The 24530-nt window shown below is 42.5% G+C and overlaps 2 protein-coding genes across 3 annotated transcripts in view; one reads left to right on the top strand and one right to left on the bottom strand.

Annotated features, from left to right (window-relative positions):
* gas2l3 (growth arrest-specific 2 like 3) overlaps positions 1-4773 on the top strand; it is a 28307-nt gene extending 23534 nt beyond the window's left edge. For both annotated transcript variants that reach the window (XM_030440733.1, XM_030440734.1), the window contains exons 8-9: positions 1095-1199; positions 2050-4773. In XM_030440733.1, the coding sequence (XP_030296593.1) occupies positions 1095-1199; positions 2050-3441 (1497 nt within the window). In that variant the 3' untranslated portion in view covers positions 3442-4773. The remainder of the gene's footprint in view (positions 1-1094; positions 1200-2049) is intronic.
* Positions 4774-7443: 2670 nt separating this feature from the next.
* On the bottom strand, positions 7444-24253 carry tm7sf3 (transmembrane 7 superfamily member 3). The gene is made up of 12 exons (XM_030440722.1): positions 23928-24253; positions 19149-19303; positions 14740-14890; positions 14217-14337; positions 12202-12373; positions 11886-12063; positions 11427-11513; positions 10231-10311; positions 9993-10145; positions 9775-9875; positions 9100-9262; positions 7444-9015 (listed from the first exon to the last, which is right to left on the bottom strand). The coding sequence occupies exons 1-12, from the start codon at positions 24019-24021 to the stop codon at positions 8762-8764; spliced, it is 1710 nt and encodes a 569-aa protein (XP_030296582.1). The 5' UTR covers positions 24022-24253; the 3' UTR covers positions 7444-8761.
* Positions 24254-24530: the final 277 nt, after the last annotated feature.

The following is a 24530-nucleotide window of genomic DNA, read 5'->3' on the forward strand; positions in this document are numbered from 1 at the left end:
ATTTCCCTTTCCCACATCCAAATAAGCAGGAACTTTTTTTAGTCGAGCGTTGGAGGCCCTTAAATATATTGTCTTATTTTCTATCCAACTGTAAGTTTTAATCATTTTTTGTTACCCCAGAACATACAAGAGTTGTCTTGTTGTCTGTGCACTCTTTTTTGTTTTTTTTGTTTAGCTCAAGTAATCCTTCGCATGAAACAAGTAACCTTAGAATATACGAATTATAAGCATAAGACAAGTAATGTTAGCATAAGGTAAATAAACATTTAATGTTAGCATAGAACAAGTATCTGTGTAAGACGAGTAAGGTTTGCAAGAAACACTAAACATCAGCATAAAACAAGTAACCTTAGAATAAACGAATTATGAGCAAATAAGGCAAATAAACACTTATCATTAGCTTAAGACAAGTATTAGTGTAAGACAAGTAATGTTTGCAAAAACATGTAACGTTAGCATGGAACAGGTTAAATTGTCAATAAAACAAGAAACATTAGCATAAATAATAACTTATAGTATAAAAAAATAATAATTTAATGTATTAAATCTGCTATTCATCCTGTACTCAGTATAGACGTGTAGAGCACAGAACCTCCCTGTTTGTGGATATTAGTAATGTTGGCAGGCACTGTTTGCTGTTGCTGTTTGTTGTTGTTTACCATCACAAACAGTAGATATATGGCAGAAGTCTTTATGTCAGTAATGCCTGTAATGTGTACGGGCAAAATACTCAGCTCATGAGAGCTCATGAGAGCTATTGAAAAGTTGACAGGGTGACCTTTCATTCATGATATGGTCACAAATTGTCTCATGGTGATCTCCCTTCAGTCCATTCATTTTGGTCTATTTTCAACACCCCTACACTTGCTGCCTTAAGTCTTTTCTGAATCAAAGTTTATGTCCTTGTTGTTATAAACAACCAATTACAGAGGAGAAAAAACATGAGACATCACTTTTTCTTTAATTGTGTTCTTAATGTTTAAGGGTAGTGTAGTTCAGTGTGTAATGAAAACGAGGCTAAAGAGACTCCGGTACTGCTGCCAACGAGTCCGCCAACATGGCCGCCTGATGGTCCTCTTTTATCCTTTTTGTAGGAGCACGGCATGGACGACCCACCCTGCAACTGCTCCAACAGGGTGTCCATTGAGTACCTGTCAGAGGGACGCTACAGACTGGGAGACAAGACCCTCTTTATTCGGGTGAGTGCTGTGAACACACACACACATACACACACTCTCTCTCTCTCTGCAGTGGCAGCAGACTTGCATGTTGGCACGATTCATGTCAGTAATCCAGACAATCCAGTCAGTCACCGAGTCGTCCCATTCAGAAGTGGCAGCACGGTTATGAACAGCCTTTGAAGCGCACTTCGTCACGTCTGTGTTACATTTTCTGTTAGTCCGAGACAGAAGTTCTGCTTTTATCTAATGTAGAAGTAACTCTACGCTCCAGTTCTGCAGAAATACTTGAAATGCATAAAAAGGAGATTTTTACAATACTGACCTTTCCCTGTTGGAGCGTGAAGAAACGCACTGTTTTAAACGCCTTTATGTATGAATTTACGTATTTTACAACCCTAAATTGCAGAAATCAAAATATGTAAGTGAACACAGATGAAGCATCATCGTTGAGTCTGTTAAAATAGGCACTGGTTCAATTACTAATACTGTAAACTAGAGTGCAGTACAAGCTTAAACACTGTGTTGATATCACATTAAATGTGTGGCAACACCAGCTGCTGCGTGTGTGTGTGTGTGAGCTCTCGCAGACATGCAGCATACAGGAGTCCTCACTACATCACTGGAGGTTGTGATTGGACACATGTAAGCTCATTACCCAATCGTGGCGGATTGTGTTGGGCGATTACATCATAATTACACTGCTGTCCACGCCTCAGGACAGAATCACTGGTATACAGATCCACAGCTGCTATTTCAGGAAGTTCCACGAAGCTGTCACTGTTGATTTCTGACTGTTAAAAGATTTTTTGTTGCCTTTCTTAGTACGAGAAAGTACGTTATAAAAAGATGAATTTTGTTCACTTCACAGATGCTTCATGGTAAACACGTGATGGTGCGTGTGGGTGGAGGCTGGGACACACTGCGTGGATTCCTGATGAAGTACGACCCTCTGAGAGTGCTGCAGTTCACCACTCTGGAGCAGAAGATCCTGGCCTTTCAGAAAGGCCCCCCCGGCCTGGGAGGACACCACGGCAACCATGCAGCCCCACCCCCTCCGCCCGACATGGACCCCCTCGCCGCCGTCAACAACCTCATCTCCTCCTCGTCCTCCTCTTCCTCCTCCACCTCATCATCTTCATCTTCCTCAGGCCCGGCCTGCAAGCCGGTGTCTGTGACCGCTGCGGGTCAGACGTGTCGGTCCTACACCGCCTCCCCGGCCTGCACTCCCACGCTGCCCAGAAAATGTCCTGCCACGGCACCCAAGAAGAACCTCCAGGGGACACCTTCCACCCCCAGGAAACCCACCCAGCTGCCCCTGCCCATCACCACCAAAGGTTCCTCCTCTCTGCCCTCCACGCCTGTGGGAAACTCCAGACAGTCTCCCAGCCCGACGTATCATGGAGCGCAGGTCCTCCGCAGAGCTCTGACTCCGTCCTCTGCTCCATCACCTACCCCTGCAGATCCAAGCACCACCTCCAAACTGAAGCTCAAACCGTCGCCCCGCGGCCCCGCCTCTCATCCCAGGAGCCCCGTCTGCCCGGAGCCGTCTTCCAAATGCCCCAAACCCTCCAGCCCCTGCACCTCCCCCACCGCTTCCTCTGTGCCTCGCCCCATCACTGCTCCAGCAAGGGCCCCCGCCGCAAAAGAAGGCCGGCCTCCAACAGGCGCCAGCCAGCGCTCTCGCCTTGCACAGCGTCGCCCAGGCTCCCCAGCCTCACGCCTTCGTCTAGAGGCAGCACGGAGGGCGCGAACGGTCTCAAAAACAGCAGTGACGACAACGCCACGGGTGGCGACGGCAGCGCCCCAAAGTCGAAACCCGACTGCCAGCTCTCGGACAGCCTCCCCGGTGCTGCCCAAACCCGCCTGCTCCTTGCCGAATAGCAAAGAGGTCACAGCCAAAGCCAAAGGGCCGGCTCCGCCCAAAGCGGCCGCTGCCCCTCCACGAGGTACTGCTGCTGTCCCCGGGCGGGTCCCGGGGGGCAACACAGGAGCTTCTCTCACCAGCAAAGCTAATCCGAAAACAGCAGCCACAGCACAGAGAACGGGGCGAAAGCAAGCAGGCCCCACTAACCCCGTCAACGGGAAGTCAACTCTCAAACCCGAGGCGACTCCAGCACCAGCGCTGGCCCCGCAGAAAACCAGCCCCAACGTCAGAGCGGTGAAGACAGAGCCCGGCGTCAGCAAGAAGATCCCACAATACAAGGGCAAGAGCGGGGACCCTTATTTTGAAATGAACAGTAGGAGGAGGCAGAGGACGTAAAGGGGACCATCTCTGAGGACTCGACCAGAGCCAGCAGGCTGGTCCCACATGGCTTATTACAAACCAGCACTTGTTGGAGCTCAGACTTTCCAAACAAATGAATCACATCACTAATCCCCATCAGAAAGCTTCCACTTTTGACCTTTTCTCTTCTGTCTTCAGATGTTTTTGTTGTTTGTTTTTTTTGTATGTTATTTAACAGTTGTTTGTTTAGAGTTTTTTTAATCCTAAAGGGTCTAAGGTGTGATGATTTGTATGTCTTGTCTGTGTGGTGATGTAATGGTCTGTTTGAGAGGTCATCTCCATGTACCTGGTTAACACTAAACTTGCACAATGTTTACATCCTCACCTTCGTTACACTTACAGCCGTTACAAATGGTTTGTGTCAACTGACTTTTTAAGAACAAAGGATAGATTTATAGTAGAAAACCATGAACACTAACCTCAATGCATTTTTTAATTGTTTTATTTTAGCTCAACAACAGATTACAGGATTTCATGATTTTAGTAAAATGCACTTCATGGCTGAGCAGCTTCTGAGGCCTGTTCTCACCAACAGCTCACCAAAGTTGTGAAACGTCTAGAGTTCAGTGACACAACTGGAACACAAACGATGGCTTCTGGTTACTTTTTCTTTCTCTCCCCAGTGGAGACATCCTGTCCACTGGTGGATCGTCACACGTGACACTGAAACCTTTTGTATAAATGCTCTCTAGGTGGAAGGTTCCTGTCTGGCGCCGGACAAAGCGCCATCAGGAACGAACCTTCCTGTCTTGTGCCTTCATCGGAAACCCTTTTCTTGTTTCTGAGCGGCATTAGAATGTATTAGATGATCCGGGTTGGTGGTGGTGGTGGTGGGTGGTCTAATGTTTTGGGTTTTTTTTTTGAAAATTGCACAGTGTGTACAAGCACTCATGACTCGGAGAAAAGCCAAGAGTCGCAGATGAACTACTGATCAAACGCCTCTTTTTCTTTTGAGCAGAAAAAACAGTCGCGGCCCTCCAGCGGCCACATTGATTTTAGAGCAGAATCTACTTGGTATAGACTTTGTTTTTATATGGTTCCTAATTTTTCTGTGTGTTAAGAATCTAGTTTTCTATGTGGTGTTTGTGAGCGTGTGTGTGTGTGTGTGTGCGTGTAAACGGTGTGTGTGAATATATATATATTTGATCAGTGAGGCTTTTTTTCTTGTTTGGCACTTTACAGAAAACCGCTGTGTTTGTCAGAATTCTGAATGTTGATTACGTCGATTGTGTCTCTTGTCCCAGCTACCTTTTTTTTTTTTTTTTCTCGTCTTTTCGATCAATAAATGGACAAGTGTTTTAAAGCTCATCTCGTCTCTGTTGCTTTTTAGTCCTCCTTTAACACGTTTTGCCGTTTGCACGTTGGTGCTGCAAATGTTTCTGAGGATTTTGTTGGGTTTTTTTTTTTTTTCATTCTAAAGCCTTAAAACTGTCTTAGCCTGGATACCAGACAAAGCCTCTCGGAGCATTCAGACCGCGGCGAAGGAGCAGAGCGAGCAACACCGCTGCTTGGCAACGTGCAGGAGAAATGTGGAAGAATCTGTTATTATGTTCTTTTAAATTGCTGTTTACTTAGACAGGCAGGGACTGAGTGGAGCAGACGTGATGTAGTGGCGGTGAACCACAAGGATGGTTTCAGGTACTTTTGGCTGATTAGATTTAGACGTGTACAGACGGAGCATGATCTTAACACGCCCCCCTCGCTCGTGTTGGCTTGTTTGCATGTGCTGGGGCGGGAAGATGACATCTCTGTCATACATTTGATGGCAACACTGCATCAGTGGAGAAGATGTGTCGGGGCCAAGGGGTTAAAGTGTAAGCAAAACATGAAAAAATATACATTACATATATGAAATGGGTTTTTTTAAAGGATAAGTTCACCCAAAAATGATAATTGCGTCATCTGCTCGCGCGCACAGAGCAAAACAGAGTTGCAGTAATCTCCCAAACAACTGATGTACCGTCTACTGGAATTCTACAGAAGCCCTGATGTCCCACATTGGATTTGAAAAGATGTTATTTCAACCCTCGATGTGTGTTTCAGCTTGCGCACCCACTTCAGACGGAGCGGTTCAGTTGTTTAAGAGAACTGTACGACGCTGTTCCGCCGCGGAGCTCCAGAGAGGTTTTGCCGACCACAAAGATTCACCGCTCGCCTTCGCCTGTCAGCGGTACTGGGACTAGGTAATGACTGCGATTCCATTTTCGGGCGAACTGTTCCTTTAAGGCTTTATTGGTTGCGTATTTATTCCATGCACATTTTTGTTATAAAATATGCTTTTGCGAATGTGAAATTCTATCATGATAAAAAAAAATCTGAATATTGAGCTGATGACATCATAGAAACCAAATGAAACATTTCGGGCATGAAAAATCGACCGCAGTGTCTGAAGCAATAAAACCACAGAGGGGAAAAACAAGTGCTCTAACATCCGGTTCACAGACAGAACAACATGAGTCAATGTTTTTTGCTCTTTTTTTTTTTTTTTTGCAAATAATCTAGTAAATAAAGTATCCTGAAGACGACATCCAAACCTCTCCTGCTGGAACTTTGACAAAAATCGTCCTCAGTGATGGATTATATATAAATATATACATGTAATCGTATATAATTGTGACAAGAAAGATCTATTCCTTTTCTGCTGGTTTCATTTAAAGACAAACAAACAATAAAGACGAGACGGTTTAGTCATTCCCTTTAAAAACATCACCACACCTTTGGGAATGCCTCCGCTCCACTGGCAGGTGATTTGGGACCGTTCAGAATAACTCCACAGAAGACCTTCTGAAGTGAATCTGCTGTATGATTTATATTAGTACATCTGACCATCTTCAGCCTGATCAAATGTCTAACTAGCCAGAATAAGTGTAAGGACCAGCGCTGATGAGCAGGACCTTTAATGGAAATGAGCCACAGTTTGACTTGTGTGACTCTGCTGCCCTCTAGTGGCTCCAAACAAACCCTGCAACTGCACTGGTGGTCAAAAGCCGAGATACAAAAGAGACAAAAGACAAAAGAGATGGGATGAAAGAAGATGGAAGACAAACTTTTTAAATACATTCTCATGATAAAAAGCAAATTATTTTGAAGTCATTGGGCGGCATCACAATGCAAACCTTCACTCCAGCTCGGCACAGAGGTCCACGTGCACGACGGTCAACTTAACTGATAGGTTAATGATGCACTGAGCCATTTTAATTAGTCACACAGGCGTTCTGGACACCAGACCTCATGTCAAAAAGGAGTGATTTATAAGTCTCAGAGGCAGCAGTGGAAGAAATATTCAGATTCTTTGATTTAGTAGAAGTACTGACACCACACTGTGTAAAACACTACAACATTTATGCTGTGTTACATTGTGCTGTGTTGTTATATGTGATGTTTTCTGTATCAATATAACTGCTGCGTTATTGTGGATGTGTCATTTTGCTGCTGAGGTTGAGTTCGCTTTAACCAGTTTGTGGGGTAATTCATCCACAGAGACGCGTCACATTCACACTCAGAGATCATCAGGTGTTTTCAGCTTTGTGACAATGCGTTTTCCAGCTAATCCAAGAGGGCTTTATCAATATTTATCTTAAGAAGTAGGAGAATTGTGCCAGTAATTAAGAGGACACCTAATCCTCTCTTCCATCCATCTCGCTTCAAGATGTAGTGGAGTAGTAGCATTAAGTTCCATGTAATTAAAGTTCTCATACAAATTAGCTCTACTTTGTACTTAAGAACAGTTCTTGATTAAATGTGCCACTGAAAAACTCTTACAGACAGTAAAAATCCTTAAAGCTGCTATGGTCAATATTTAAAATGAGCAATCATTAAATGAATACATCTCCGCAGCTCTCTTCAGCTACCAGGCGTTTTAGCTTCTTTTAGCTTGTTGTTTTGGTTTAACACAGAATGCTGTGTGTGTGTGTGTGTGTGTGTGTGTCTATGCATTTACTATTCACATTACTTCATAACCTGAGGAAATAACAAGTGGACTTTTCACCTGAAGGCGTTTATTAAATATAAAAACATGTTAAATTACAGATACAGTTGACCTCATTATTGGGAGACACTTCTGCGTATTGTTTTGGATTTCTTTTAGTGATGAGGACAGAGAGTTCAGCTCAGTGGCTAAATAAAATACTGACAGGCGTTTACAAGCTTAAAGACCGAAGTGGAAGGTTTCATCAGTCGTCTCAGTGCAGCGTGGTCTAAAAGCAGAGTGTGAAACCCTGAGAGAATGGCGGCACAACAGACTGGCAGATTAAAACATGGATCGATCAGCACCGTTAAAGCCAGAAAAAAAATTAAATATATTAAAATCCAGTGTGCAAATAACAAAAAACAGGCTGAGCGGACTGCCGAGTGGAGTCCCGGTCAAGAACACATGCGTCAAGAGGTTAAAACATGTGTTGTACAGAAAAGGGAAACACATCGTCGGTTTTTCATATTCTGTGTCCAAAATGTAAAAAAAAAAAAGTGCAACATTGTGTTTAAATACTTGGTCAGTTTTTTGTTTGGTGCATGTTCTTGACCTCCATCCTCACTTTACTGACCTGTGAAGCGAAACCTTCAGGGGACAAATGGCGCAGGTTTGAGTCTAAAATGTAAAAACATCACATGAACTTGATCCGTTACATTTTAGTGGATTCAGTGTATTGTTAGTTTACAATCACTGTCAAATACACAGTATTTTAGTCAAGGTCTGGCCTGAGATATGAACGTTGACACATATTTTAGGACAAAATATAGATATCAAACCTTTTTTTTGTTGTTGTTGCATTAACTGAACTCTTGCAGATAAAACTCGCAGATAAAATGCCTCGCTTTGTACATCATTAGTAGTTTGTGACTTGAGTGCAAACAGCGAAACGAGCAGAAGCCACACACACCAACAGAGCGTCGACAGTTTAGTCATTTAAACATTCATTAGACATTCAACGACGGTTCTTTAGTCCTTCACGACCAGTTTCTGTGATTTATAAAATGTTGTTTAAGTGTTCAGTAAAAGTGGCTTTCAGGGAAAAAAAGTCAGTGTTCATACCAAAACTTTTAATTTTTTAAAAATCCACCCGAAGAGTCAGTCTCAGTGATATAATCCTGTTTAGGTCATGTGTGCTGCGTTTCCGAGACGTTCCAGCACCGGTTATAAAGAAGAAAATTCCTCCCAGCACCCAAATCTCTGGCTTCCTTGTAACTGAGCCGGCACAGATCAGAAAGGCACCCCGGGGATCTTTTTTCTGTCTGGTTCAGAACCCGACTGCAAGTATAATCATCCAACATGTGACAGAGGTGATGCGGGCGCCTGAGGCTACAGGAGCAGGGGTGTGTGTTCTCCGGCCGGCTCCGTCCGCTTGGTGAGCTGCCGCGCTCTGGCCAGGAGGCGGTTGGGCAGCGGGGGGAAGTGGTGGCTCGGGTCGAGGACGTTGGTCTTCCGACGCTCGCGTTCCTGCAGCCACATGAGGTACGGGCTGGGCGGGAAGAACGGCCGGGAACGTTCGCGGAAGAGCTGCAGGACGATGCCGCAGACGCCGAGCACCACCCACACCGTGATCATGACGAAGTCTAATGGAGGGGGAAAAAGACAAGATAGTTAACGTCTGAGTCTGACGGCATCGCTGGGATTCTGTTCTCGGCTGTGAAACTCACCGATGGTTTGGAAGGGCACGTCGGTGAACACCGAACTGAAGTTGTTGTTGAGGAATCGTTTGAGGATGTTCAGCGTGATGTACGAGAGGCTGGTGTAGATGTAGGCGTTCACGGCCAGAACTACAGCGTAACCGCCGACAACGCCGCACGTGATGATGTTTCCCTGTTGTCAGAAGGAACAGACAACATTGCTCTGGATTGAAAAACACATTGCTCTCTAATTCTACAGCTGCATCATCGCTTAAACACAACATAATAGTAAATACTGGCAAATTTATGCAACCTTTTCAAAATAAGACAATATCTTGAATGTTCTGTTCATGTCGAGAATTTTATTTTTCACAATAAATCACTAATAAAAATATTTAAATAAACGCTCAGGACAAGTAAGGGGAGAGGGGGCTTTCAAAAAGCCAGGCTAGAGGTTTCCCTCTGTTTCCAGTCTTTATGCTAAGCTAAGCTAATGAAAAAGTCAAATTAGCACTTTAAGTTTTATCATCGTGAGGATTCGAGGTACTTTAATAAATGTCTTCTCACTTGTGTCCTAACTTGGTTAAAGTTACTTTGCTGCCTATTATGGTGTAATTTGTAACATTAGCAACAGGTGGCGCCACAGTTCAGCACTCCAGCGCTGTATGTACTGTAGTGAGTAGGTTGAGGTGTTAGATCTGTTACCTCTCTGGGCCAACGCAGGAAGAAGAGCGGAACAATGATCATGATGCAGCAGAACGTCGCCCAGAAAACCACATCTGAACGCCTCAACACATCCAGGTCACCTGAAACCATGTATGAAGCATGCTGAATGCACATTATAAGATACACTTTATTTATCCCAAGCTGGGAAATTGCAGAATCTACAGAAATCTACAGTATTAAGAGTTCACTTTTCATACCGAGAGGAGTGAAGAGGACGGTGGAGGCGATGAGGAAGCCGAGCATCAGTCCAACCACGATGATGCAGGCCATGACAGAACCGAAACGCCACCAGCTCATCACCAGGAGGACTCCGCCCACCACGCCGATCACTGCCGACAGGGCCAGACAGACTGCAGGGAGAAAAGTCAGTCGTCTTCTAATTCTGCACACTGTGCCTTTTAATCATGCAAACGGACGGAAAGCTTTACAACTCACTGTCATAGTTCAGGTCTGTGGTCCTTGTGATCAGCACGAAGAAGAAAAAGGCGGCGAAGCTGAATCCCATGCAAAACAGCTCTGCATGACGGAGAGAGGGAATTAAAACATCAGACATTACAGTAATTCAATCGGGGCTGTGTTGGCGTGATCGCTCTAGACAAACATCACTAATGCTCCTGATAATTCAGCCGCCGGATGAGGGTGGAACCACAGGCTGCAGAAGAAAGACTCCTCAGAGGGAAACGCACTGTATCATCCTCTGACTCTCACATCTATAACGTCTACTGGCAGCAGTGGCACATCACAGTCATGGGTTCACTTTGGAACAAATACATTTCAGCATCACATGCGAGGGAGACCACATGAGAAGAGAAGCAGGCCACCACCGCACCCAACAAGTTGAGCTTCTGAGTTTCATTAGACAAATACTTGTTAATGGAGGCTACTCACATTATCAGCCGTCTGTCGTGGTGTCTCAGCACCACACCAGAGCTCGGCTACAGTTGGAGTCAGTTTTTTAAATTTGCATGAAGAGGTCACGACTTGCAAACATGACCTCTGACCCCCCGCTAATCTATTCAGTTGACCCTAAAGTGAACTGGGGCTAGAAAGAGCTCAATTTAAACAGAGATATGAATGTTTCACTTTTGAGACCTGCCTTACAGAAAAGTTGTTGTTTTTTCTGACTTAAAGTGGCAGTAGACACGTATTTTACTTTAATGTATCATCATGAAGTAAATGGGGATTTCACAATGTAATTACTGGTATGATGGCACCATCAGCGTTATGACTGGTTTCCTTTTTTGATAACACTGTGGCCACCATGATGGAGGCAAACTATGCAGAGACCACAAGACCACCTGGTTGTGGTTCAGACTCATGAGCGGGACTTTGTCTATGTGGACTCACTAAGATTTCCTCTGAAATACAACAACAACACAGTGGAATATTAATTATTAGGGGTTGATCAATTTGGCTTTTTTTTGGGCAGATACAATTATTAGATTCAACTCCTTTGTACTTCCTCTTCACTGTATTTATTTGATAAGTTAGGTTACTAGTTAATCAATGATAGCGATTATCATGAAATGCTGAAAAGGCCAATAATCAGTCAGCCCCTATTAATAGTCTTACACCATATATTATGATAACACAATGATAAAAATCACATAAAGCAAGGGCAAACTACTCACCACATTTGAAGTATCGATGGCCAAAGAAGCAGACAAACAGACCTGCCAAACCAGAGATGGTGAAGAAAAGCTTTGTGGATATCTTTCCTGGAAAGAAACAAAAAAAATCATGTGTTCAAAGCACAGTATCTGAGGGTCAACGCTTTTCTTCCTGCTCTTTATGACAGAGTAAGATGTAAAGTATGTAATCTGAGGCTCACATTGCCGACGAGCCACCATGACCAGCCTTTTATTTCATTTGTTGCTCTTCTTAACTCGACTACTTCATAGCTTATATAATATCCAGAACTTATCCATCAGTTCTCTCCAGCTATTCTATACAGTCAGTTTGCTTCGGAATGCAGCGAGACATTTTTGTACCACATGACTGTTTAAATTCAAGCATGATGAAATAAAAAAGGATAACAATGGATTAAAAAACCAGTAACAGGTCTGGACAGAAACACAATGGGAGCTCACCGAGTGTATAACAGCCGTCCAGAGTGGATGTAAAGCTGCAGGCGTAGGTGTGGACGGGGACGTAGGATGCCGAGGTGTTTAGCAAAGGGTCTCTGACGATGACGGAGTAAATAACACCCTGACCTGGGATGGAGTTAAACAACGCCATGCTCACATCTGATGATGACAGCCTCATGACCTGCAGGGAGACAAAATTGAGCGTTGAAGAAGGAGAGTTATCAACCGGCTCGTTCTTCTTCTTACTGAAGTTTAATATTTATCAGATCAACATAGGACAAATCTCCCAAAGTGAATAAGGATGTTCTTTGAGTCTCACCCATTTGCCGTTCGCCATCATGCCCTGGATGTCAGCCACAGCCTGAATGGCGCTGAACAGGCTGCGCTCTGATAGGTCGTTCTCAGGCAGGAAGTACTGGTAGACGTCGTACTGCAGCCGCCAGCGTGTGTTGGTGGCTGTCGATTGGTCGCAGGCCGGAGGAGTTTCTCCCCTGATACGGAGATGGGACAGAACACAAATCTGTGAAGTTGGCTCTGGTGAGATTTAAAGTGAGTGAAAAGCTCATGTGCACTTCAGCTTTATCAACAGGAACTACTGAGTTGAAAACAGTCCGGGCTTTGATAAACAAATGTCTCCTTTATGCCGAGGGAACTCAATTGAATGATATTTACGTTTAAATGTAATTTAACTAACTCAACTGAACAGAGGCGGAGAGAGAAGAGTGTGAGAACAAAAGAGAGAGAGAGTGGGCGATGGTGAAGACACTAAAAGTGAAACTTAACGTGCTTTGGTCCTTATGTAATGGCATTTTCTCTGTCACTCTGTGGTTTAGCACTGAGCGTTATATATCGAAGAGGTGTAATCAGTACACATGAACCTGCTGTAGGGTCACAGATAAAACTGAAGCCTGCTTTACTTCTCTGTCACCACGCGAACACAAACGACGTTAAACAGCGGGGCACGGTTGAAGTCGTGTCAGTCTGAAGTTTTCAGTGATGAATCTTTGACTCAACGCTGTACTAATCTAGACATCTAGACATTTTTGGTCAGTTACCACACAAAATAATAATCTAACTGATTTGTCCTGACAGGAAATGATCTAAGACGTGTCTACAAATGTCAAATCGACACACTTCAGTCAGAGTGCAGCATCGGAAGACTGCTGCCAGAAGAGAAAGATTTCACACCTTGTTTTTCAGTTTTTAGAGATCCCCCTCAACAGCCCCCCTACACAGCTGGTTGGAACCCTGTCAGTGTCCTTTGTGTGTCACACTGTAGGACATAAAATGTCTCACAAAAATCAGCAAGTTATGAAATATTAAAAGTGTTAACACCTGAAAATAAACAAATGAAGTTTGATTACAAACCCCACAGAACCTCGTACCAAAAAGTTTAATATTCAGATTTCTTAGTGTATGTACATTACTTTATACAAGTAAAATGTTGTTTGGAATCAGAACACTCAAAATATCGAGCCAATCTGGTTAGACATGCATCATTGAATATGTTTAAGTTTGTCCCTTTTCACTGTGCACATATAGCTGATCCTCACAGCACAGGTTTGAATATGAGACATCATGGTACTGCAGGTGTGGTCATCAGGTTGACTCCTCACCTGACTTGGCACTAGTCAGACCCGTCAAACAAGTTGAGTTTGAACTGACTGGCGACAAAAACACGAGTGTTCGTCCAACCCAATGTGGGTTATGAGCAGAAGATGACATTTTCTTCATTATGCGAATGCTGAAATTTCCACAAATCCACAGAAGGTGGGACACTGACAACTAGTATATACCCCAGTGGAGAATTGCTGGTAATCATGGGCAGTGGGCTCTATCTCCACATGGCTGTGATACAATCTCTAAAGACATTCATTGTAGCCAAACCACACCTGCAACGGTGAAAAAGAAATGAAAACTGTAAGCAAACATGCGGAACCCTTACATTTAGCTAAACTAAACCTGATGGGAGTTTGTTTTTTTATTGGAGCTTTAGTCTGTGCAGCTACAGTACACACTGGCAGGTAATGACACGATAGGAAATTATTTAACAAGCAAACAAGTACTTCGTTTATCTGCCAAAAGACGATTTATACACATCACAGACATTCTTGAGAAAATGAGGAGAGTACTATCAACCAAAGCGGAGGAGGAGGAGGAGGAGTGTGTTTGTCTGTGTGTGTGTAACAGAAAGAGAACACAAGATCATTTTTAAGCAAATAAACAGTGAGGCGGTTTGTAGACAGGTCATGCCAGATGAGTCTAAAGCTGCATATAGTTCAACAGGCTGAACAGGAAGCTGAGCAGAAGATGCCAGTCTGTTTGGTGTGTTACCTCTCATAGCCTATGTTTGCAGGTGCAAAGCGGATTGTGGTCTCATAGAGGTTGTAGTGAATGTACACATTTGGGTCAATTTCCAGGTTGAACTCCATGTTACAAGCTCCAGGAACTGGATCTAAAAAAGAACAAATTGGTTAGTAGATGCTGTTTCAGGCCAACAGAAGACAAAGAAATCCTTCCTTAAGGCTCAGCGGCACCCTGTCGTGTCAGGAGGACGGGTGGTACGGGTGCTTCAACAAACTAGAAAGGCATATGGGCAACCACGCACAGTCAATGCTAGTACTTAGTCATGGTCCGCACCAGCTTCCTCAATCAAATCCAAATAACCTGAGTTTTTCTAAGCTTGTGTCAGAAAAGTCAGCGTGCTTTGGTTTTGAAAAAAGTGTTGCAACTTCCTTTTATTCTGGCTGCTTGTGCAAGACTCAGATTGAGTGAATGAGGGGAGGGGAGAAGCACACACCCCTGGCTTTTTAAGGGCCTGACATAACAAATAAGAAAAGTGTTCAAGCAGAAGTACCAGCGCCAGAGAACGGGAGGATGACCCCCGTGCCCACCACAGTGTCACCGTCAGGAGAGGACAGGAACAAGGAGAGGGACACTTGGCCCGGCTGAAGTGGTGACAGGAGCCCCGAGTCCACTGCCGTCAGAGACTGACCCTGGCCTGGCATCTGAAGCAAACACAAATATCACCTTGTCAGCACGTGCACAAACACAGTACGATCACATATTAAATTCCAACAAAACAAGACTGAGAGTATACACCGATGCTAGCAGCTCAGTGAGGCTGTGTTTCAGCACAGGTGGTTTTTGAACTAAAAGCTAACAGCAGCACTGACATGCCGATGCTTAGCATGTACAGCGTTTACCATGTTCATGTTGTTAGCAAGCTAAAATTGCTAATTAGCACTTAACTCTAGTACAATTGGGACTGAACGGAATGTCATTCATTTTGTAGGTCAAACAAGTTAGGAACAAATTTAAATTGTGACAGCACTGGTAAAAAGAAGTGATCACAAACTACATTACACATCACCCTGAGGACTGCACTGAATGTCTGTAGCAAAGTTCATGGCGATCCGTCCAATAATTGTGACATTTTCCACTCCAAAGTGTCAACCTCATGGTGATGAAGGTGGAGAAGTCGGGGGATAAAAAAGTCAAGAAGCCTCTTCTTCTGTTGACCACTAATATCTATTCAAAAATGTCACGACAATACTTTAAAAAGTTGGTTCGGCTAGTCAGCATCATATGCCAAAGAGTATTCAAGGAGGATTTAATTTTAGATGATAGATAGAAAGGCAAATATACGAAAATAAAGACAGTATGGTCACACTGAGGCCCAGACAATTTTCTGCCAGCAATAACTTTTAAAGGAAAACATTACAACATGGTTTGTTCTTTGTTTTGTGGATTAAATTAAATATTAACTAACTGTACTCATTACCTGCTGAGGATGGTTAGTCACAGCACGTCGTCAGTGAAATTTGGCTGAGCTTTTGATCAGACTCATGCGACTGTTTGTGACCATTAATGTCAACAGAATGCTGTCTGTGTTCGGAGAGTGACCCCAGTCTGTCACTATGAAATTACTCCTGTTGTCTTAACAAATTGTAGAAGCTGCTGAGCATCTTAATTAATTCTTCTCACAGACAGTTCAAGTGAGTTCAAATAAGGCCAAGGATTCACAGATGGCTCTACTTTAAGGGTCAGGTTATATTCATTATTATTAGCAGCAGTGATAGTGTTGCTGCAAATGTTTTCACCTCATTTGTGTGTGTGTGTGTGTGTGTGTGTGTGTGTGTTTTTACAGGAACTACCACAAAAGATGCTTTAAGTACTTTGCAAGTTCATGTCTGTTTCTTTGGGTTACTTTAAAGGTGCGTAGTTTAGATTGTAATGAAGGCCAAGTTCGAAAGATGGGTGTTGAGCTCCAAGTACACATGTAATAATGTGCTAATGACAACTGAGCAGTCATGGATTGCAATGTGAACATGTTGACAGGTTAGTGTGATCCAATCCCAAGATGGTCTCTAGTTATTACTGTCAACAAATTATGTGAAAAGACGGAAATTAACAAAGAATGTGTGCAACTGAATGCTGATAAACACATTACTGAGCCAGACTGTTGCTCTGGGTGACTGGGATGATAAATGGACTACATATTACATAAAGCATTTTTCTGGACTTCCGACCACTCAAACACATTCACATGCTGATGGATGCCATGCAAAGTGCGAAAGGACACTGTGTGATGTGATTTATGTCTTAAAATTCACATCTTCAGTAGGAACGGATTGGCAGGTGTAAAGTATTGAGAGATGGACCAAACAACTAGTGGTTTTTTTTTTCATTTGCTGACATAGAAAGAAAATAGAATAACCTCATTCTCACCCTTAAAGTGAAAGCAATGTGTTGATGTAGGTTTTAAGTCATCCATGTCATGGTAATTCTACGTGCTTCACCTCTCATCCGAGAAACCTCTTCAGTTCTTCCGGGATGAGAGGTGAAACTTCTTCAAGAAACTGAAAAGAGTCCAGTTGCCTATGATATATAATAATGTGACATTACACTGCTAAGGAGACTTCTAAAAGTAACTTAGCCAAACACTGGAGTATGTGACAAAGTACACCACATCCTGAACTGATGAACTGCCAGATCACATGAACTGACTGGCTGACAACAACAGGATGTGTTACCAAATGGAAAAAAAATGACCACTCCACTCTGTCTTAGGAGAGATGTGTAAAAAAATATGACAACAACAATTCTATAAACAATCATCATTAGATCCATAGACCTCACTGAACACCAAGTGGGTTGGTGACAGAGAGGCAGCTTTTGCTATGGTTCTATCCTAATCTGCCACAACAGTGCATCTATCAGGGTGACAATACTTCCATCTTCATCATGTTATCCATGGAAGTATTTCAAATCATTTTAAATCTCATGGATTTCGTTGCAAAGATTCGTTGCACCCTGGAACAACAGTAATATTAAAAAGAAATGACGTCTAAGATTGGTGTTGAAGCCAAAATTGTGATATTGTGACGGACAGCAGAGGGCATGACATGCCACATATTTCTCACACATGTTTTGCCACATATTTTCCAGTAATCAAATGCTTAATTGTTGGTTGTTGTGCGATGAGCCTGGCAGCATCGACACACTGTGCCCACATAGTATGACTCTCAGTCCAACTGCACATACAATAAGTCCATTGTATGACATCCATCTTGTTCAGGCAGTGGTGGAGAGGGTAGAGATACTCCATTCGATGTGGTTTCAACTGAATTTATCAAATGCACCACTGAGGAAGAAGAACTTTAAACCACTAAAGTCACACGTATTTAGAGCTCAATGTGACAATTTGCCACCAACAGGAAACACACAAAACAGTGATTCAACCTAGCATAGGCCTACTGTGGGATGATTTTGCCATGCTGATATTATGTGGTAGATTTGTCTAAATAATTAAAATCATCTGGAGTAAAGAAAGATTATTTTTATACAAGTGGTTTGTAAACCAGAAGGAGAAATGGACAGTCAGCAGCAACCTCCATGGCTTATCAAATAAATATCAACAAACATAAAAACAAAGACGGATGTTGTGGTGGAGTGAGAATGATAAACATAAAAAGGGAAATGGGAGATGAGTGATATTGATAATATAAAGGAAACTAAAGTGTTTAGTGTGCACGTTTACTCTGTATTAACACTGTGAAAACACACTTCCTCTTTTCTCTGAGAATTTCCTGTGTAGATCTGCTCCATGTCAGGTTTTGACATTCATTGGCATCAACAGGCCTTTCTTTCCTGAGCAGACCTTTTCTGCCACTGAGAAACTCACATGGCTCTGTTTTCATTTCTCTTGCTTTTTTTCTGCTGTTTAACCAGCAAAAATAAGGCTGAACTAAATCAGGCTGTCTGCCATTCTTGGCAGTGTGGACCCCGAGCTATCCCCCTGAGACTTCTGGGACTGACGCCAGTAGGTTTTCCCTCAGGGCCGCCCTGTCTGCCACTCATGACCAGTGGACTGTGCATCAGCTGACTGCGACTTCTCTCGGTGGGTCAGACGACCTCGCTTACAAAGCCTCATTCATTCATCGGAGGTCGAACTGAGTCTGTTCATACAGCAGAAAGCATACCTTTAATTACACAGTTTCGTTTTTATTATTTCATGCAGGCACACCAAAGATGGAATCACTCAGCTAACCCTAGCGAATGATTAAGCATTTGTTATGCTGATTTCACAGAAAGTTCTACATCTTTAACTCTTACATCAATAAGCTCTCACCATAAATGTTCAGAAGCCACTTTTAGAGCAGTGTAATCTTTGTACCATAAAGAACACGTGAAGAAAAGCTTGTATGTTCAGGGCCCGTCTATGAATATGACGTGGATTGGTGCCAGCCTAAAAAGGTGTAGAAAATGAGTTTGAATGGGTTATCCCTCATTAGCTGTATGGTATGAACAGCATGACTTGGATTTTTACAGCAGTACGTGCTCTTGGAGAAATGACTGTTGTTGTTTGCAAAGAGAGTGGTAACAAGACTAGAAAGGGTGAGCCAGCTCTGCAATTGATACTTCAATCCATCAGCTTCCACACACACAAATATTTACAGACAGCCACTCACGGGAATCTTGGGACATGCATTGGAATCTGGGTTATGATATCCTGTTGCAGCCTCTAAACAGTGCGTGTATTACTTTTTTTCCTCATATGACATGAGGATAATATTTTAGAACCGTCTGTCTATGTGTCCTGTCCAGATTATGGGGGAGAGATATGTCTGTCGGTTGTTTGTCAGAGGTGCCACTGCTTATAGTCAAAGCTGAAAAGTGTATTCAGACCACACATCAGGATCACTGCTGTTACTGCCTATTTAACGCTGTGTCAAACTGTGAGACGGGTCAGCACTTCCTCACCCTGGTGTAGGAGAGCGTGGCGTTGCGGTGCTGCGTGTGGAACTGCAGAGTGATGAAAGCGACCTCTACGGGGATCCTGGACACCACAGCCTGCACCGTCTCATTCTGGGAGACGCTCACGTTCTGGAAGGTTCCTGGCAGGAAAATCACCCGGTCTGTGACACAGAGAGAAAAGTAGGACTTATTCCCATAACGGTAAAATCATATGACTTTATTGGTGTACACTGATTGCAGTGTGCTGCCTATAAATCGCTCTGCTACAGTGTCACCGTTAAGCCAGCGCTGGATAGGCTCAGGTAGCATACTGACCGATATATGCTTTCGATTATGGTTGTTGTTCTGTAATCACACACATTATAAGCAATTACACTCATACTTTGTTGTGCCCACAATCAATATGTTGCTATACTGTACATATATTCCTCTTGTCATGTTCTTTTATGGGAAAAAGCATTGCGTGATGCACTTAAACAGACTAAATGATTTTAACAAGGACAGCGCAAAAGAATTAACAGCTAAACGTGGATGATACTGCACATAAAGCAGAGATGCTCTCTGAATGTTGCACGCTTGTTTAGCCCAAAGAAAAAGGAGATTTTTTTTCCACTTAACATTTCTCTCTCACTCTATTGTGACCTTCCCAAGTTTACATGTGCACTGTTACAACATTACTCAGCCTCCGGATGTACTTAATATTAGGTTAAAGACATTAAATTTGTTTTCCTTTGCCTCAGTCGATCTAGCTTACTACGAAGAACAACGACTCACTGTCGAGGAAAACATTCGGTAAACTTTAAATTCCCTGACATGACAGGCCGCAGACAGTTGGTGCCAAGCCAAGTAGGCAGGCTGAAACAAGGTCAGCAGCACATCAAAAGAGGGGCCTCACAGAAAAGACTGAATGAAGACGTACGCTCTGTATTGACTAATGAGTTACAACAGTATAGTGAAATGCTGAAGCATGCTTTCACCGGTTGTCAGTGCTGGAAACCACGTACATTTACTCGAGTTCTATACTTAAGTGCAATCTTGTTGTATTTGATGATTCCATTTAATGCTGCTTTTTACATTTAATCCACTACAACTCAGAAGCAAATATTACTTTTTGCTCAACTACATTAATTTGACAGCTTTAATGGTTCTACAGAGATGCCTCTACATCTCCCTTCAGAAATAAAGGAACATGCTTGTTTGGCAAAGGACCAACACAATCTACATCAGCATTGCCTCAACCAAGGTTATGTTTTCAGCTGTGTCCGTTTGTTTGTTTTTTGTCGTTGGTTGGTTTGTCAGCAGGTTTACACAAAAACTGACCGGAGATGGCCCCATTTAGACCCCATTTACTTTTGGTGATGATTCAGATAAAGAGATTTTTTTCCCCTGACTTTCTTTGACATTGCAAGAGTGTTTATCCACTTTTTCATTAATTTCGTATTTAGGTGGCTGGTATCTGTGAGTGAGTACATTTTGATGCAGATTCTAAATCTGGTCATTTTAAATTATGGTTAAGCAGTTACATTTAAAATGGGGTTTAAAATTTAGAGTGATACAGGACTGTCAAGTTTAATATTGGATTAGGCTTGATTCAGTTAAAGGTAACTGTTGGGCCTTGGCGGAGGAATGCCATTCTAGTTTTTAGACTGATTTCAGTTAAAATGGAACAAATTAGTGGGAAATTAGCATTCCCACTAAAATCATGACTCCATCACAATATCTAAAGACCTTTTACTTGCACATGTCTTTTTTTTTTTTTTTTTTTTTTTTGGCATAGACACCTTTATTAAGCAGTAGACAGACAGGAAATATGGGAGAGAGAGGGGGATGTGACATGCAGCAAAGGACCTCCGGCCGGAATCGAACCGGGGTCGGCTGCGCCCATGGCATGCGCTCCAACCAATCCACCACCCGCGCGCCTGCACATCTCTTTTAAACCTATTCAGTTACTAGTTACTTTACAGGTTCAGATTATCAATACAAAAAACATCAACAAATAAGCAATGATATGTTAAACTACATTAATACATTCTGAAAGGGGCATTTCAGCATGATGAGTACTTTCATTTTTGGTACAATAGTATACTTTTATACTGCTATTTCTTGTGTACTTACTCCCCAACACACCTGGTTCAGATTTAGAAAGTTTAACATGCAGGATAGGGGACCGGCATTATAAAGTAAATGACAATGTCATGGCTGAAAATGAAGGCTGACTGGTTATACAATCCGGCAGGAAACCCGGCACCATTTCTATCTGTTTCACATCTCTAAAACAGACTAAATGCATGAATAATCTCACGTTTTGTCCTGTGTTGTTGGGTTGTTGTTACTCTGAGGAAAACGGTAAGCTCCCTGGTTGTCTTTGTGACAGTGGCAGCAACAACAATACCACTTGGAAACAGAAGTAAAATCTCTAGATCAGGACTTCTAATTGAGTATTACTAACTTGAAGAGAATCCAACAAAGCAGTTTACATTTCTTCACTGTCAAGGTCGCAGTTGACTAAAATTATTTTACCAGAGTGAATGCTGCTTAAAGTGTAACATGTTGATTTCTCGCCTATACAGCTTTTGACCCTTCGGAGTTTTTCAAACACCATCTTCAACATTTATCTGAGAACCTTTGGACCGGCCAGTAACACATATCTTCTCATATCATCATCTGCTTACATCTATTCTGATTTTTTACTTTCTATTTTAACGACACTGTAATAATCAACCATTGACATGTTAACTCTTGAGTAAGCTTTAGCTGTTGATCTGAGCGGAATGTGCAGAAAAAAAGCAACGCTTAATTTTCAGTGTAACACCACGAACACTTCAAATGCTGCAGCAGCAATGATCCACCAGTTAACCCGACAAGCATGTGCAGTTTGACGGAGATATCATAAAAAAAAAAACTGGGGCAAGTGTTTTTACAATAGCTATGAAACTTACAGTGTCACTGTAAAACAAATGTGTCAGTAGTAAACAACACTGTTGATTGTGAAACATTCATAACGATAGTCACTTTAACAGAAATCTGGAAGATACTTTCCCCCTCTATCATTTATAACTTTGAGTCCTCAGCTCTATCTTTCTGTGAGCATGAACTTTCCTCCCTATTTATGTCTCTGACCCATCACCCTGATTGATTTCACTGGGCCTTAACTGCTTATATAATTTGATGTCACTCACACATCACTCGCACTGCATTACCTATGACCTTTTTCAAACATTTATTCTATATTTAAGTTTCTTTCCTTTGTTATTGAGAAATATAACAATAAGAGCTACACTGTTTAGATCATATATATGGTGTGGTTATTATGTTTGCTGCCATGTGAGACATGTCTGCGTCTCATACAGAGAAGAAGAATGCCAAGTATGAAAAGTAAAGCTCTTTGGATTTGTTGCAGGATACACGTGCGTCCTGAGCCAGACTGTTTGCAGGTCAACTTTCCAGCTCGGGAGTGACCTGCTGCCTGGATTTTTCATGACATGTCAACGAGAGGTAAAGTGAGACCCAAAGAGGGTTTACAAGAAGAAGAAGAAAGCATAATCCAGGATATATAGCTGAGGTTATTTAATCCTTTCATCTCTTTATATTCTTATAAATGCATATACTTTAGCTACTTGTATTGGCTTTTTAATAACTATATCCACCACTCTACTCTGCACATTCTACTTAATCTTTAGACTGTTCAGTATTTTTTGCCTACATTTGTGGCTAAGATAAAGTTTCCAATGCTTGTTTGCAGAGTTGCCCTCGTGAATAATTGATCAATGTTGGTGCCTTTAACAGCTGCTCATGGTAATAATTTATTTACTTCCAGTGCAGGATTTATTGTCCCATGAGGGTCTAAATGCTATTTCTGAGGCTCTTCCTCCCAGACTAATTGGAAATTTGGAGTGAAAACACAGAATAAAATCAAATTCAAAATAATTGAATAATACTGACATAACTCATTGGTTACTTGATGCTTAAAGCGCATGTGTGTCCACATGTGACACTAAATCAGAGATGGAAGATTATCTGCTGGTTATGTTGTCTCAACTTGCTATTGCTGGTAATCAAATATCCAGCAGCAAGTGCTTATTGACTTGGTTTCACTACCTTTTTCGCTAGGATCCACCATTGGTTTTGATTCAAAGGGTCTCACATGTTAGCTCAAGTAATTATTCCATTAAATTCTTTAAAGAAATATAAGATTTTTTCATGCCTACATGCTAAATTGCACATAGGCCGGTCATCAGTTCATTTGATGTGTATACTGTGTCTTGATTACATGAAATTGACCAAAAAAGAATTCAAATGTGTGATATTCTAATGGCAGCCCGATATAGACATCACAGTTATATTATAGCCTATTTCTAGTTACAGCTGCAATGTGATGACCTCTACAGCATCACTTTAAACACGAATCTATATCCTGTTCATGCACTTGCAGATGATAACCCTTCTTCTCAAACCACGTATCTGTAGAGCTGAATTTAATTCACTGAGAGGGGTTGACATGCATAAACTGGACAAAGTACACATTTGAGCCAGGGTCTGTGTGACAACATTAAAATACAATCGCTAGCTAACGTTAGCTAGCTAGACAACAAGTTGAGCCGAGTGACACTGAAGTGATTTGGTACAGTATACAGTGCCAGCGAGCCACAAGGCGGCATTAAGACGACCTTTTCTAAAGAGATAACTAACACAAACACACCCTCTACCTGTTAGTCTTGAAGCTGAAGAAGCTAATATAATGTTGCTTGAGGTGAAAAGATATTAAATCACTATCTGGTAACTCACTTTCCACTTGGGCTTCAACTTCACGCAGCAGGAGCAGCAGCAGCGGCGGCAGCAGCAGCAGCAGCGGCAGCGGGCACCAGATCCAACGAGACATTTTCCTCCGCTTCGTTTATTTCGCAACAACAGGCCTGTGTCTGCTGGTCAGAGAGCTCATTGGTATCCTCGCATTCTCTTGTGTTTGGCTAACAGAGGTCCCTGCAAAGGCAGAAGCGACATGCTTCACTGAACTGAGTGTTTTCTGAGACACTCTTCTTCCTCTGACCCTCTGCCTGCCTGTCTGCCTGCCGCTCGAACCGCTCAACGATGCTTCCGCGAGAATCACGCCCTCGTTCCCGCGATAACTCCTCCTGCCAGCTCCAAACACTCACTTCAAATCACCTCACATTAATAACTAAACGTTATTTAAGGTACTGGTCATATTAGAACATAGTTTTGGTGTCTGGAAACCCACTTATTAGTCGTGGGGTGTTGGTAATTCATCTATGACAAACTCCAATCGCAGAAGAGTAGCAGCTAGTTATATGTACAATCCTAACATCACAAATGGCAATATTAAAGGGGCACTATGCAGTTTTGGAGAACTTCAAACTCAGAATTGTATTA

This window comes from Sparus aurata, chromosome 14, assembly GCF_900880675.1.
Source record: "Sparus aurata chromosome 14, fSpaAur1.1, whole genome shotgun sequence".
In the NCBI taxonomy this organism is placed as follows: domain Eukaryota; kingdom Metazoa; phylum Chordata; class Actinopteri; order Spariformes; family Sparidae; genus Sparus; species Sparus aurata.

What these genes read in the sequence shown, in the direction of transcription:
- tm7sf3 (XM_030440722.1), bottom strand. Translation starts at nt 24,021, where the DNA reads ATGTCTCGTTGGATCTGGTGCCCGCTGCCGCTGCTGCTGCTGCTGCCG. An exon ending in TGATGGCGAACGGCAAATGG is followed by an intron (nt 12,064 to 12,201) that starts GTGAGACTCAAA and finishes GTCTCCCTGCAG; the next exon opens with GTCATGAGGCTGTCATCATC. An exon ending in CACAGACCTGAACTATGACA is followed by an intron (nt 10,146 to 10,230) that starts GTGAGTTGTAAA and finishes TTCTCCCTGCAG; the next exon opens with TCTGTCTGGCCCTGTCGGCA.